Genomic DNA, 14,968 nt, shown 5'->3' on the forward strand with positions numbered 1-14,968 from the left:
TTTTTAAGTGTGTGTGTGTTTGTATGCATAACTATTTTATTTATTTGTTTCCTCCCAGAAACAGACATGTTCTTTTTAGCTATCAGCATGGTAGGAACAGACTTTTCCTTGATTGGACGATTGTTTCCTCACAGAGCCAGATCAGAAATTAAGGTAAAGATTAAGGCACTTAAATCAACTGATTAAAAATGTGTTTTCCCCCTTTTTTTTTTTTTTTTTTGTTTCTCTTTCTCTGTTACTATGCTCCCTATCAGTATTGGTAATTTTAATGCTAATTGGCTCTGTAGCAATGGTTTTAATAAATGTTTCCAGGAGGTGGAAACGTTAAAGTAATCTAGTAAATCTAACATGTCTAGGCACAGTTTGTCTTGATTTTATTTTAATTGAAAAATGCTGATAAACATATTGGATGTTTGATGAGGCTCTTTTGTGTTACTTCTTTCTTGGTATGCAGCTGGGAAAACCTTCTGTATTTCAAACTATGCCTAGACTGGAAGCAAGGACAAAGATGTCAAAAAGAATCAGAAACCATGGCTGATATGTATTAATGAAAGAAAACAAACCTTAGCTTTTGTATGAAAAACTGAATAGCAAACTGGTGGTTTTACCTGAGTGCGTGGCCGAGCTCCACCACAACTGCTCTCTTGCTCCCCCTCCTCAAAGAGGAATGGGGAGAAAATATGATGAAAAGGGCTCGAAGGTTGAGATAAGGACAAGGAGATCACACAGTAATTATCATGACAGGCAAAACAGACTTAGCATAGGGAGACAGTAATAGGTAATAAATCTTACTAACAAGCTAGAGAAGTGAGAAACAAATGAAAGAAACCAGCACCTTCCCCCCCATCCACCCTCTTCCACCTCCTCCCCCCGAGCGGTGCAGGGGAACGGGGAATGGGGGTTATGGTCAGTCTACAGCGCTTCTTCTCTGCCGCTCCTTCTTGGTCACTCTTGTCCCCTGTACTGTGGGGTCCCACCCACGGGATGCAGTCCTTGGTGAACTGATCCGGCGTGGGCTTCCCACAGGCAGCAGATCTTCAAGGACTGCTCCAGATATGGGTCCGTACCACAGGGTCTGTCCCTCAGGAGCAAACTGCTCCAACCTGGGTCCCCCACGGGCAGCAGCTCCTGCCAGATCACCTGCTCCTGCGTGGGCTCCTCTCCACAGGCTACAGGTCTGGCCCGGAATCTGCTCCGGCAGGGGTCTTCCACAGGCCACAGCCTCTGTCACTGCAGGGCCACCTGCTCCACCGTGGTCTCCTCCACAGGCTGCAGCAGGGAACCCTGCTCCACTGTGGTACTCCATGGGCTGCAGGGGGACATCCTGCTTCACCATGGTCCTCACCACAGGCCGCCAGGGACTTCTGCTCTGGCACCTGGAGCACCTCTCTCCCTCCTTCTGCACTGACCTTGGCGCCTGCAAGGCTGTTTCTCACTCTTCTCACTCTCCCAGCTGCTGTGTGTCACAGCATTTTTTTCCTGACTTAAATCTGCTCTCACAGAGGCGCAAAACAACATCGCTTACTGTCTCAGCTCTGGTCAGCAGTGGGGCCCTTAACAAATATGGGGCAGCTTCTAGATCCTTCTCACAGAAGCCACCCCTATGGCCCCCTGCTATCAAAAGCTTGCCACATAAACCCACTATACAAACTTACGTTCTGTCAGCGTGCTTGCAAGTTTTTACAACTTTAGTTTGTAGAATATTTTGTTGCATTAAAGAAGGCTTACTTTGATCTGCTGTATTTTACCATATCTTGTTGCATTTCTTGCTTACTGAAAAGGACATTTTTATTTTTTTTTTAGAACAAGTTCAAACGTGAGGAAAGAGCAAATGGATGGAGGATAGACAAAGCTTTCAGTAAGTAAAGGAAGCGTACCCCACCCTACAGTGAGTCAGTTATGTGCTAGTCATCTTTCTTCATTGTCATTTTTGTGTTTTGCCTTGCTTGAATTAATTATGACCAAGGTTCTTGGTCATAGGTGAGTTTAGAAGCTGGGGCATATTAATTTTTTTTTGAGAAGTATGGTTGACAGTTACGGTTATGTTTATTTTTTTTTGTTTTTCTATACATCTGAAACATGAGATTAATATACCCCTTTCCGTATGCATTCCGTTCATTATCCTAATTCATGATATTTTTTTAGCACAGTTACTAATTGTGAATTCCTTTGAGAATTTTTAAATGTTTTGTATGTTATCTGAATGAGATATATAAATCTTGAATCAGCATGTTAATATATGTTAATGTATTTCGTGATACTATGGTGAGTACTGTGACCTTTTTACTGTCTGTTTTTTAAAACCAAGTTGCTGTAATCCTTAGTGTTTTTTTTGTTTGTTTGTTTGTTTTTTACCTCTAGTGCCTGGTCAGGTGATGCAGAAATTATTTTCAAAAGATTCTTTGTTTAAACATATATAACACCTGTATTTTAGGCCATAACATGTACTACTGAGTATTTCACAAAATAAAAACCTGGAAAAATTCTCACCTTTAATTTTTTTTTATTTCTTTCCTTTAATCTGATAGAAGAGAAGCGGCCCTTTGATTTTGAATTGTTTGCCCAGCTACTTGAAAAAGTCTTGGCAGATGAGGAAAAGAGGAAGCAAAAGACAGTTAGAAACCAGAAGCCAAAGGAAAAGAAACCACCAAGGCCTCGTAAGAAGCCAAAAGGTATTTCAAAAGAGTGCTTGAGTGCTCTTAAGAGCAGTGGTCAGTAATACGTTGCTAGCATAAGTAAAATCATGTAGTGAATCTCTTCCTTTCCTGTTCTAGACAGAGTGAGAGAATCCTGGCTTCATAGTGTATTTATGTTTCAGATGTAGTTCATTAATCTGCAGGGTGGTAATCATAGAATCATTTAGGCTGGAAAGGGCCTTCTAGATCCAACCTTCAGCATGACCTACCAAGTTGCATCTCTAAACCAGGACACTAAATGCTGTGTTCACACCTCTTAAATACCTCCAGGGATAGAGGCACTACCATTTCCTTAGGCAGCCCATTCCAATGATTGACCACGTTCTCAGTGGAGAAATTCTTCAGAATATCCAATCAAAACATCCCCTGGTGCAATTTGAGCTTATTTCCTCATTTCTTACCTACCCTAGTAACAGGTAGCAGCCAATTTCCTGAGGTGCTTTTTCTTGAGGCAGGAATGTAAGATGACACTGAGATTATTGATTCACTGGTCTTGAAGTACTCTAATTCTAAATGGAATATTCTACTCTAAATTTATAAGAATCTCTGCTAATAAATTTGCTTTCAGAATCCTTGGGGCAAAACCATATTTTGGCACGTTCTTTCTTTTTCTTTTTTTTTCATTACTTTTTAATTACATTTTTCTTATATTTTAAACCAATTTTAAAGATTCCGTTTTCCCTATACTTAGTTTAAGTCACAAGTCTGAATGATTCTTTTGTCTTCCCTTCAGGGAGTCTTGTAGAAATTGTTTTACTTCTCGATCTGTTCAAAACTAATGACAATGATTCAATTTTATTACTATTGATCACAATATAGTATCTTATTATTTCTGTAACTGTGAAAGATTCTTTCACAAATGTGCTTAAATGAAAAAATGCATGTACCGACAGCAGTTTACAAGTTCAGTGCTGATTCTGAGTTTTTTTTTTTAATATTTTGTCCATAAAAACACATTTGTTTGTAAATAGTATTGTGGAACAAACAAAAGAACAACCCTTTTAAGGAGTATGCCGGCTAGGAAGCAGCATTTCAGTTAAATTCTTAAAATTGATGCAGCTGTTTTTCCCTAGCCTTGATTTCAGATTTGATCAAGTAAAATGTTCCACTGAGAAGGTCTTAAAGTTGTTTGTAAAAATTATGTTGATAAACTTTAATGGGTAGCTTAAAGGTATTTTGTGGAAAGCAATATATGAATGCTTTTCTACTTCTACTGCATTTTAACTTTCTTACTTAACAGGGGAACAAGTTAGTATACTGATAATAAAAATGATGGGGAAAGGTGTTTGGTGGTTGTCTGATGTTCTGCATGAACTGAAGATGATGACAAAATGTTCTAGAAAAGGCAGGAATAATTTTGGAAATGCCTTAAAGCCCTAACAGAGCTTATGAATTATTAGCTAGATAATAATTAAAGTTTCTTATGGAAAACAGGAATTATTAATCACAGTACATCTGTTGATCAAAATTACATTTTCCTGACATAGTTTCTGTAACCATTATTACTTCTTTCTACGGAGATACAAAAATTCTGCTTAGGAATAACAATATCCGTTTTTACTGGACTCAAAAATGAATACGTAACCTGGTCAAAAATATAGGAACAAGAATATTTGTTAAGTGTATTCTTTATTGCCTTTATACTTGTGGAAGTGTTGTCCCCTCTACAGAATGTGTTTTGTGTTTAGTGTTGAAGTAAATCTATGCTGAAGCGTTTCTGTTTTCTGGTAAGATATTGACACTGAAGTATGAATTCACAAAATATTACTAGTGAGAATAGCTTTAAAATGTATGACTCCTAATATTCTACCGATGTATTAACTGGGAACCACATTGTCTCAGTAGCAAAAGCTGCCAGCACAGAAACTCTTGATGATCAAGATGATCTTCAGGAGGCCAGAATTTCTGATGCAGAAACAGAAGCAGATGCTGTTACGGCTGAGAAGGAAAATGAAGAGTCCTTGGGCATTTCGGAACAGGCTGAAGAACAGGTTGCATTAGAGCCAGCACTTGCGAAGAAGAGAAAAAAAAGGAAGAGAAAGGATGATCCTGAAGAGGAAGTGGACAGTTTTCCAGAACAGCTGGCTGTCCCTTCAGAAATTGAAGAGGAAAGGAAATCCTATAAGAAAAGTAAGAGGCAAAAGCACTTTAAATCTAGACACCAAATCTAGACTAAATATATTTTAGGTGACAACATTTTTCTTAAATCATAATAACTGGTAGTCATGCTCTGCTGGGATTTTTTTCTTGTCTTAAATTAACACTTGCTTCACAGTAGCTAGGATACAAGAACTGAAATTCTTAAGCTGCTGCCCAGAATGTCCACATTTATTTAATTCTTTTTTACTAGCAGGAAAAAAAATGGGATGCGATACAAACACTGATGATCGTATTACCTGCAGAGAAGAATTGGACACTGTTATTGAAGAAAAACAAGATGGTCCTCCTGCTAAAGAGGAGGAGAGATTGCAGTCCTGTTTACCAGTGGATGACATAACAGAGAGGGAAAGTGATCTCAGTTTATGCAGGTAATGTTTGTAGTGGAAAGCTTAGGAAAAATAAAAAGTGATTTGAAGTTTTTAGTTGTAATGTAGTTTTATTTTTTTGTAATAATTTTTAAAATTTGTTCTTACTGTCACATTAAGTAGCAGAAAATGGACAGTTTTTTAGATTCTAAGGACAGTGCTGGATAAGCAGCTTTTAGTTTTTTAGTTTTTTAGTTTTTAGTTTACATGGTCAATATATTCTCTACCCTGATGCACTGTCCTTGGAAAATAAATTTACGTTAATACCAAAGTTCTATCTAAAACTCCTTTCATCATGAGGTGATAAGGAATGGATGTTCATGAAGCCTGTTGGATTATCCTCACCTCTAATAATTTCTCTTAAAACGCTGCTTGGTAATGTTGTTAGGTATTGTTACTGCACACCTGGAATTTTTTTCTATTTTTAATATATATTGTTGTTGTTGTGGAAAAGGAAGGCTGCTTGGATTTTAGTGTTGAACTTTGGCAGAGAGGCGGGCTTTTGTTTTCAATCTTGGGTATTCTTTTACTAGAAAAAACAAACAAACAAACAAAAAAACTTGTTTTGTTAAACTTTTGATATGAAAGCAGTAAATTGAAAAAGTCATTATGAAGCTGTTAGTACTACTTGATCATTTTATATGCTCTATAACTGCTCTGTATAGTCACACTGTAATTGTTTTGTTATTTTATACAGTTTCCCAGAAACTTTTATGTGCTTTAATTCCTCATTGGAAGTACATGAAAGAACAGTATTTGTCCTTGAGCTCAGCATAGTTACAGAAGATGAGGGAAAAAATCGTCTGCATACAGTGTTTATATCAGTAAAGTCTGTTTGTAAAACTATCTAGTCTAGAATACTCAGGTGAGATTTTAACATCTTGCATTGAAAAAGTACAAAAGTTGTTTTAAAGCTCACATCATGGGAATATCACTACAATTTTTCAGATTCTCTGAAAAATATAATTATTAAGTATCAAAATTGCATACTGCTGTAAATATAAATTTTTATGTGGAATTTGATCTGTCTGTAAACAAAACTAGCTTTTTATCAGAGTACACTAATGTTGTGTCTTTTATTGTGCTTTTATTGATTTCAGTTTTCAAGATAGCAATGATGTTATACTTGAAACAGAATCTGCTCAGCTGGGAACTCTAAATATCCCAGATGATATATCACAGGAAATCCAGCTTTCAAATTTGCCAGTTTCAAGGATTAGAAATGAAGAAAGACAATCTGAAGAAACTAGAGAAACAATGGTATTTTTATTTTTGTGAAATTCTAACTTCTTAAAATCTTTGTCTTTCTTGTTAAGTGTTTATATCATTCAAAGTTACTTTTTGGTTGTGTTATTTTTTTTTTTTTGTCATGCTTTTACCATCAGGAGTGAAAAAGGCAACAAGCTTGGGAACAACACCAAAATCTAAATATTTTCAGTGTTGTTAGTATAACAGCCCATTAAAGCTAAACTCGTTCAGAGAGTATAGTGCTCATGCCTGCCTTACCTTACAGACAATTAAAAAAGCTGAACGCTTTGTTTATTCAAAATTAAAGTAGTACAACATCAAAAGTAATGATGTACTGCTTTAGAGCAATTTTCCGTTGCTTGCTAGTGGAACACTGGCAGCTGAGCAGGATGATCATTGCATTGTTTGCGCTGCCTCAGAATGGAAACCTGTCTAAACTTTCACCTGCTGGTACTGCCTGGTTTGAGGTATTCCAGAAAAGATAAGAAATTAGACTAAAATTAAGTGGTCTTTCTTCAGGTATGCTATAGTCAGTTCCATCAGTTTAGAAACTTCCTGAGATTGCATCTGACTTTTTTTCATAGCCTTTAGTGGGGCTTCTATTCATGATTTATTTGGCAGCTTTTTTTTTGCATTTTCCTTTACATTTGTTGTCAACTGCATTGTACAGCTGAGATTTCCTTACCTTAATTATTAACTTAGTAAAAAAAAAAAAAAAAAAGCATACTCTTCAGATTGCTTTAAGCTTCATGCATGTAGCTTAATGCATTGCACCCTTTATTATGATATAATTTATTATAAATTTAATAAATTATAATAAATTATTATGATATGATTTATTATATCATAATATGCATTGCATCCATTATTATGTTCCTGTTCATCATCTTCAAGCTATTCTTGTTTTATAAAACCGTTTTTTTCCCCTGTTCAGCATTATTTTTTTTCAAGCTGGAGAGTCTTAACCTTACACTTCTCCTTACATAGAGACTATTCTGTTCCTCTGATAATCATTCTATCCTTGTGCAGTTACGTTGGTTTTGTAACTTAATATACTGTTTGAAGACTTGTATTTGAGCAAATTAATTAATTTTTGTTCGTCTTTCTAGGACAAAGAACAATCTTACGACTAAACTTTACAGTGAGAGATTAGGAAATTTGAAGTATTAGTGTATACCTAAGGGCAAATCATTCCTGCTTTGGCCTGTTAGATTCTGTTTCCTAAAGCAATGTCTTCGTCATAGTGGAAAACTAACTGCTTACAATCTTCACAAACAGTTAATACCCATGGTTGGGAATGTTAGAACAATGCAATCTCCTGATACTAGTTGGAATGATATTTATAAAAATCAGTGAACTGAACAGGGCAATTCTTTATATACATCTGTCTATCATATGGTACATAGTAGCCAATGTAGCTAAGCTCAGCTCTCTGTCCAATTACTTCTGCTGTTTGGCATGTGAAAAGGTAAAAGTAAATGATTTTGAAAGATCTCGATTGTCAGTTCTAACTGGCTTGGCCTGCTGTGGTTGATTTTCTTTACAAGTAATGTGAACAGAGATCTAAAATTAGAAATAACCAACTAGTAATGTGTGAAATGTAATTCTATCAATATGATTAAAGAAATGAATAAAGTAGAGAAATAGTGTTTGCATGCAGTAGATTTTTATCTTAATTCTGTAGATAGGTTCTGTAAAAACTTCACTGTAATTGGGATTAGTTTGCTCTTGTCACATCCCCCTCTTCCCCCCCACCCCCAAGTTATGGTCCATATTCTTTGGGAAACTGGTTTCATACTAGACCTGGAAACTTACTACTAACCGATATTGCCTAAGGAGTCTGTTATCAGCTTCATTCAGTTAAAAGATGAAGTTACTTTGTGAGCGTTTCTTCTTGTTGTTAACTTACAGCAAAGAGTTCTTCATGTTTATCAATTTCCACACCATTTATTTTTCTTCTTACTTAGAATGAAGACACACATGACTTACATAGACCAGAGGAAGAGCAGAGTGCATCAGAAAGTGATTCTCTGCCTGAAAAAATGTAAGTAGAATTAGATTAACTTGTGGGGGTACTTGTGCTAAACCTGTATTGACTTCATTTGGGTATAATTGTTTCACCGGAGTAGGTTCAACAACATAGTAGATTGTGATGATATTTTTTCATATTCAGGGAAGTTTTTTTTGATAGAAATTCTGATTGTTGAGGAGCAAATGATGCTTTGACTAAAACGTAATGTTTGGACATGAGAGAGGATTAACTGAGCTTAGAAAAAAGCTAGTCCCTCTACACTGAATAACAGCAAGAAACTTTTCTGAAGAAATGTTGTGATTTTATGGGTGAGCCTTTGTTGGGAAAGTTGATCTTGAAAAAGGACTTCACTGTATTCTCTGAAAGTGGCATATGGCCATCAGAGCTTATTAGCTGCACACAGCCCGTGTGCTATATTGAAATGTTCCTGACTGGAAAATTTTGCTCTTTGGAATTCGAGAGTGTAAGCTGAGACATACCTTTCCAGAAGGTACCCCACTCTGTTTCAGCTGCACTCCTTTATGAGGTTAATCTTTGTGACTATTTCCTGTACTTATCTATGTAACTGAGCAGTGATGTTTAAACAACTCTGTGCTCAAAGTTTCCATTCTATATGATCAGAGATGTAATAATCAATGGTATAATTCTTTAAAGTTGATTTTGAGATGGTCTACTAGTTTATGTTAAGGTAGATACTCTTTTCAATATGAAAGTTTCATGCTTCTGCTGTTAGCTTACTGATGGGCAACTCATTTCTAAAGGCGATCAAAGTTTCATTTACCCTGTCCTGGGAAGAGGATAAGAAAAAGTAGTAGTTTCCAATCTGAAGATTATCACTCATCTGTAGGGCTCTGGCAAGTAGCATCTGAATCCTGAGATTCTGTATTGCAATAGTTAATAGGATACAGAGATTGATACATGTACCCCATTCTTCAACAGTTTATGGTACTCAGCAGTAGGACAGAGTTTGTCAATAGCAGTTCATAGTTCTTGAGCAGGGTAGCTTTGAAAGGGGATAGAGGGACAGAAAAAGGGATTAGCAAATTTTGTATGTCAAACAGATCTGCTGTACTTTGGAGCAGACTTGTTGTCTCTGTTGAATTCAGTAAGCCTGTTCACACTGGTGTCAACTGTGAATCCCTAAAAGAATTATTCCTATTTATTGAGAATCAAGAAATGCTTCCTTCAAGTATTTTTAAGTAGATTGCACTGAAGGCCATCAAAGGTATTAAGGTTTATTTGAGGTTCTGTGCTTAAAGTAGTAATGTATATTATATTTTTCTGCTATTACAGTTTTCTTCAGTTTATTGGTACTACCAATGCAGTTTGTACTGCTCTTAAAGTACATCTTGGACCATGTCGTGTTTTAGTAATAGTAATATAAACTACGCCTTTTTATGTTTTAAGTAAAACTGAAAAGCCAGCAGAGAGAGGACACTTGCAAAGACCTAAACCCAATTTCACAAGATCCTCAGGAAAGAAAGAAGCAGCAAACCAAGAGAAAATGGACGCCGAGACTTCCTCTCCAAAACTTGTGAATACAGCTGAAAAGGTCAGAAAGAGAAATGTGCCTTAATATGCTATGCACTTGTTGCTGTATCCATTTTGATCAGTGCTGATCCTGTAGACAAACTGCAGTGTAGTACGTAAAATTCTGAGAACTACCTCTGAGGTATCTATCTGTGCATTTGACCAAGATTTCTTGCTTTTTTTTTTTTTTTTTTTGGGACCGTGTTAATTTTCTTCATAATAGCTTGTGTAGTGTTCTATTTTTGGATTTGTAATGAAAATAGTGCTGATGAATGTTTTAGTTATTGCTGAGCACTGCTTATACAGAGTCAAGGGCTTTTCTGTTTATTGAACTATCTGCTATAAAGTAGGCTAGAGGTGCATGAGAAGCTGGGAGGGACATAACCAAGACAGATGACCCCAGCTGACCAAATAGACATCCCATACCACAGGACATTGTGCTCAGCATCAAAGTGCTGGGAGGTGTTTGCCAGGGCTGCTGCTGTGGAGGGACTGCCTGTGCATTAGTGCTGGACAGTTGAGTTTTGCATCCCTTGTTTTTTCTTGGTTTTGATTTTCTTTTGTTTATTTTTTTGATGCATGAAGCTGTATGTCAACCTGTGAGTTTCTTAACTTTTACCCTTGCGATTTTCTTCCCCTCCATCCCTCTTGGGGGAATGTGAGTGGCTGTGTTAAACCACACCTCTTGCCTTAATTACAGGGCTCTGAGCAAGACAGTAGAAGAAACAGAGATGAAGTCACAGAATTGGAGAATATGGATTTGGATACGAAATCTGAGTAAGTATTGAGATCACTTTTCCAGTTTCATTAGTATTAACTGTCCATAATTGTTACTTCATTCTGCATAGTGCTGTTATAAAAAGACAACAGTGAAGTCAAAAACTTAATATGAATCTTAAAATCAACTTTGGCATTTTCTTGGATGATTCCAGTAGTGGTACTACAGTAGAAGATACATGCTGCTTTTCTGGGAAATTGCAGAAAGTATTACTTTATAAAGTACAAATGTTATTTGGAATTTGGGTGGAAAAAAAGGTGATAACAATGGCTTGGCTATCCTCCCACCCCATCTACCAGTTCATGGCTCCATTTCTGACACTTGCCGGAGCAGGAGTGGCATGTAGTCTATTTGGGTTCCTCACTTGTGTGATAACTTCATATCTTTTCAATAATTAGATAAATGAAGTTTCCACACCCTTAAGACTGAATATAGCTTGGTACTAATGCGAAGGAACTTGCATAATTGTATGCAAATCCTTCTAAAGACAACTCAATGTAATATTGACTCCCAGTAAAGAAAGTTGCACAACTCATTGAATATAAGGCTTGAATATTTGAATATAAGAATAAATTTCATTGTTTTGAATCCTTTGTGCAGAGAGCCTGAGAAAACTGTAATTGGAATGACAAGAGTTAGAGGATGTCGACAGAGATTTAAACCTAATGTTACAAGAGCATCTGGAAGGAAAGAGCCTGAGAACAGTTCAGGAAATGATAAAATGTCTCATCCAGAGTCTGAGGAGGGAACTAAAAAGGTACTTTGTGGAGTAAGATAACTGGAAATAATATGTTAGCTAGGAACCTGTTGGGCAACATTCTTCTTTTTTTTTATTATTTTTAACTTCTTTTTTTTTCTTTTTCTGAATATGACCAGGAATCAGCACTTACTTAACCAGTAGTGACTACGATTACTGTGTAAGGACCTCAGCTTAGCTGGGAGATTGTCACATAAATAGTATATGCCAGTAATCTCTCATGTCCTACAGCAAACACAGCTTTGTTTGTCTGAACTAGATTTTGCTGCACCTTTCTGACTGTGTGAAATGTAGTGTGTAAGAGTCCGTATCTGTCATGAGAAACCCATTTTGCATCCTGTTAAGGATAGTTACCTGATCTATTATTAAGTGCAGCATTACCTAATGGAAAATAATTAATGTTTTAATGTTCTATTTCTATTCAGAATATTGACCAAAGTAATAGGTCTGATACTACCAGTGGAGAAGCTGCAGAAAAAGATGATAAAATTGTGGAGACAGTGTCTCAGTAAGTATGTGAAAAATGAAAAAAAAAACAAACGAACAAACCACCAACGTGTTACTTTCCAACAACTTGCTGTACTTCTCATGTCTGGTAATATTACATAGTATGGTAGTTGTAGAAGTTTCTTGAGGAATTTCTGCAATGAGATAGAAATTGAGGGAATCTTTTTTTCTTTATGCATGAAATGAATTAACCATTTTTGTGTATAAAGCAGTTCTTTTAAATGAAACATCAATCATGATGAATGCAAAAAAAAAAAAAAAGGAAAGCTAGTCCTTTAAAAACTATAACAAGCTTTCTTTAATAGCTTTAATACTGAAGTACCATTTCAGTGGCAGAAACTGAGTATTTAAACAATACTAATCAGTGCTTATTCTTAAAGTGTTGTTCTTAAATCACGGAATCATGTAGAGACCTCTAAGATCACCTAGTCCAACCTATGAGCTAACACTAACCAGTCCTCCACTAAACCATATCACTAAGCTGTCTAAAATGTCTAGCTATCTAAATGTCTTCTAAAGACCTCCGGAGATGGTGACTCAACCACTTCCCTGGGCAGCCTGTTCCAATGCCTAACAACCCTTTCAGAAAAGAAGTTCTTCTAATATCCAACCTAAACATCCCCTGGTGCAACTTCAGCCCTTTCCCCCTCATCCTGTCACCAGGCAAGTGAGAGAATAGACCAACCCCCACCTCACTACAGCCTCCTTTAAGGTTCCTGTAGAGAGTGATAAGGTTGCCCCTGAGCCTCCTCTTCTCTAGACTGAACAATCCCAGCTCCCTCAGCTACTCCTTGTAAGATTTATTCTCCAGACCCCTCACCAGCTTCCTTGCCCTTCTTTGGACACAGTCCAGCATCTAAAGTGTTAGGTGTCTTTCACAAGGGGGGAAAAAGTCTAGTGTGGACAATTTTATGTGAAGGTAAATTAAGAAGTATTTCCTTTATTTCTGTTCAGTGGAGAAATTACAGCTGTAGTGTAAGAGGAGAAATGTGTTTTATAAGAGATTGAAAAATACAAAAAGCTTTTTCTACTACATCGTAAAAGGGAAAATAGCAGTGTGGAGGACAGGTAAACTGGGTTTAATCAGGTAGAAAAATAATTCATTGGTTGCTTCTTTCATCATTATTCTTTCTCGATATTCTTGCTATATAACTTGGCTCTCGGGGTGTAAATGCATAGAAGCATCTGGTAGTTGTAGGTGCATCTGATATAAATAACTCAAAGAATATATTATGTCAGTAAGATTATGGAATGTTTATGATTTAAACATGTCATACCCTTCATTAAACTAGGTGCATTTGCCCCTAAACCAGATACAAAAGAATATAAGGAGAGCCATTATGGGTCAAGAAACTGTCTAGCATGGTATTCTGTTTTCAGTGGGGAAAGACAAAGAACAATGCAAGCATGAATTCTTACTTCTCAAGTACTTTTTCAGTCTAAGACAGACACTTCTAACTTCATTGTTTCATGAACTTAGGAATACATAGCTCCACTTTTAAGAAAGTGTGTCTTAATAAATGCTTGAAAAAATGAAAATATCATTTCTTTGGAACTCTTACAATTTTAAATGTCTTAGATACTTACAGATCTTATATATTTTTCCAGGTCTAATGAAATAACCTGTTCACAAGAAGACAGCAAACTGAGTGTGCTGAAACCAACACCTCTAAAGAGAGGCCGAATGCAGAGACCAAAACCAAATCTAGGCAGAACTGTTGCACGGAAAGATGACCGATCACATGAAAAAGATGCTGAAGAGCAGAAAGCTGAAAATGGAGAAGTAGAAAAGGTTGTGAAACACCATAGAGATGAAGACAGTGGTTCGTGCCTCAAAAGTGTAAGTTTCTTGAACAGCTGCATATACTGCATAGGTTTTAGTGGGGGCCCAAACAGAAGCTTTTAGTAATAAATATCTAGGTGCATACTGCTTAAGTTGTAAGCCTGGCATTTGTATAACAAATTCTTTCAGGATAAACTGAATTGTCATAGAATTTTCTAACTCCTGCATTTAGATTCTGTTTTCCATGGAGAGAGAGATTGTATCCCACATTGTTGTGTTATGGGTGATACAGCTGTGAAAAGAGAAGTGTGTATAGAAAGCATGGTCTTGGAAGAGAGACCATTTCAGGTGGAAAGTATACAGAAAAATAACATTTTTAATTTTTAAAGTATAAACAAACTGAAACAGTGGTTTCAGTTGAATGCACGGGAAGTGAGGGATCTTTTAGAGCATTTTTGTAAGAGCTACTGAAAAATAACCTTTTGTCCTCCTGCCCTTCTAAAGCAGAGGTTGACCAAATCTTTTTCCTTAATTGAGTGAAACTTTTATTCCCCATAGGATGTGATGGTTCACGAAGACCTACAGCCATGCATCGTGATGTTAGAAAGGGATGTTTCAGCAGATTCTGAGTTGAACTCATTACGTACAAGGCAGTGCTCCCAAGAAAAGTCCTCAGAAGCTGGAGGCTGTGAAAGTGAAAAGGGATCTTCAGATGACATGAAAGTTGTTTCAGATTTCAATGCAGGGTAAGGTTATTTTTTAAACGGAGTAAAGGGATAGTTCAAAGCCATCAATATCTCTAGGCATTCCATGCTTTTACATTCAACTCCAGAATCAAATACCTTGTCACAGATATAAAACTTTCTTTTAATCAGGATTATACTATACTTAAACAAAACAAAATCCAAAAAGTCATGGTGATTCCAGTTTTCAAATAAATATCTAAACGTTACTGAATTCCTGTGCTTATCTTCTCCATGTTGGTTCTACCAGTACATCCCCATATCCTTACGTAAATCCCCAAGTGTAGGGCTTGGTTTCCTATTAAGCTGTCTGTAGAAAATAATAAATAAAGAAATCTATTGTGTAGTTCTGGCCATGATGAGACAAAG

The 14,968-nt window shown here is 36.5% G+C and overlaps 1 protein-coding gene across 10 annotated transcripts in view; it reads left to right on the top strand.

Annotated features, from left to right (window-relative positions):
* The window catches only part of BDP1 (BDP1 general transcription factor IIIB subunit), a 57,890-nt gene that overhangs the window by 10,050 nt on the left and 32,872 nt on the right, over positions 1-14,968 (top strand). For 7 of the 10 annotated variants that reach the window (XM_082783639.1, XM_082783644.1, XM_082783646.1 and 4 more), the window contains exons 7-19: positions 59-153; positions 1,804-1,858; positions 2,529-2,672; positions 4,539-4,826; positions 5,047-5,224; positions 6,322-6,481; positions 8,437-8,513; positions 9,909-10,053; positions 10,732-10,808; positions 11,410-11,566; positions 11,992-12,074; positions 13,682-13,913; positions 14,415-14,602. In XM_082783639.1, the coding sequence (XP_082639765.1) occupies positions 59-153; positions 1,804-1,858; positions 2,529-2,672; positions 4,539-4,826; positions 5,047-5,224; positions 6,322-6,481; positions 8,437-8,513; positions 9,909-10,053; positions 10,732-10,808; positions 11,410-11,566; positions 11,992-12,074; positions 13,682-13,913; positions 14,415-14,602 (1,879 nt within the window). The remainder of the gene's footprint in view (positions 1-58; positions 154-1,803; positions 1,859-2,528; positions 2,673-4,538; positions 4,827-5,046; positions 5,225-6,321; positions 6,482-8,436; positions 8,514-9,908; positions 10,054-10,731; positions 10,809-11,409; positions 11,567-11,991; positions 12,075-13,681; positions 13,914-14,414; positions 14,603-14,968) is intronic. The other 3 variants (XM_082783643.1, XM_082783640.1, XM_082783645.1) reach the window with 2 other exon arrangements.

The sequence above is a fragment of the Aythya marila genome, assembly GCF_965140915.1.
Source record: "Aythya marila genome assembly, chromosome: Z".
NCBI lineage: Eukaryota > Metazoa > Chordata > Aves > Anseriformes > Anatidae > Aythya > Aythya marila.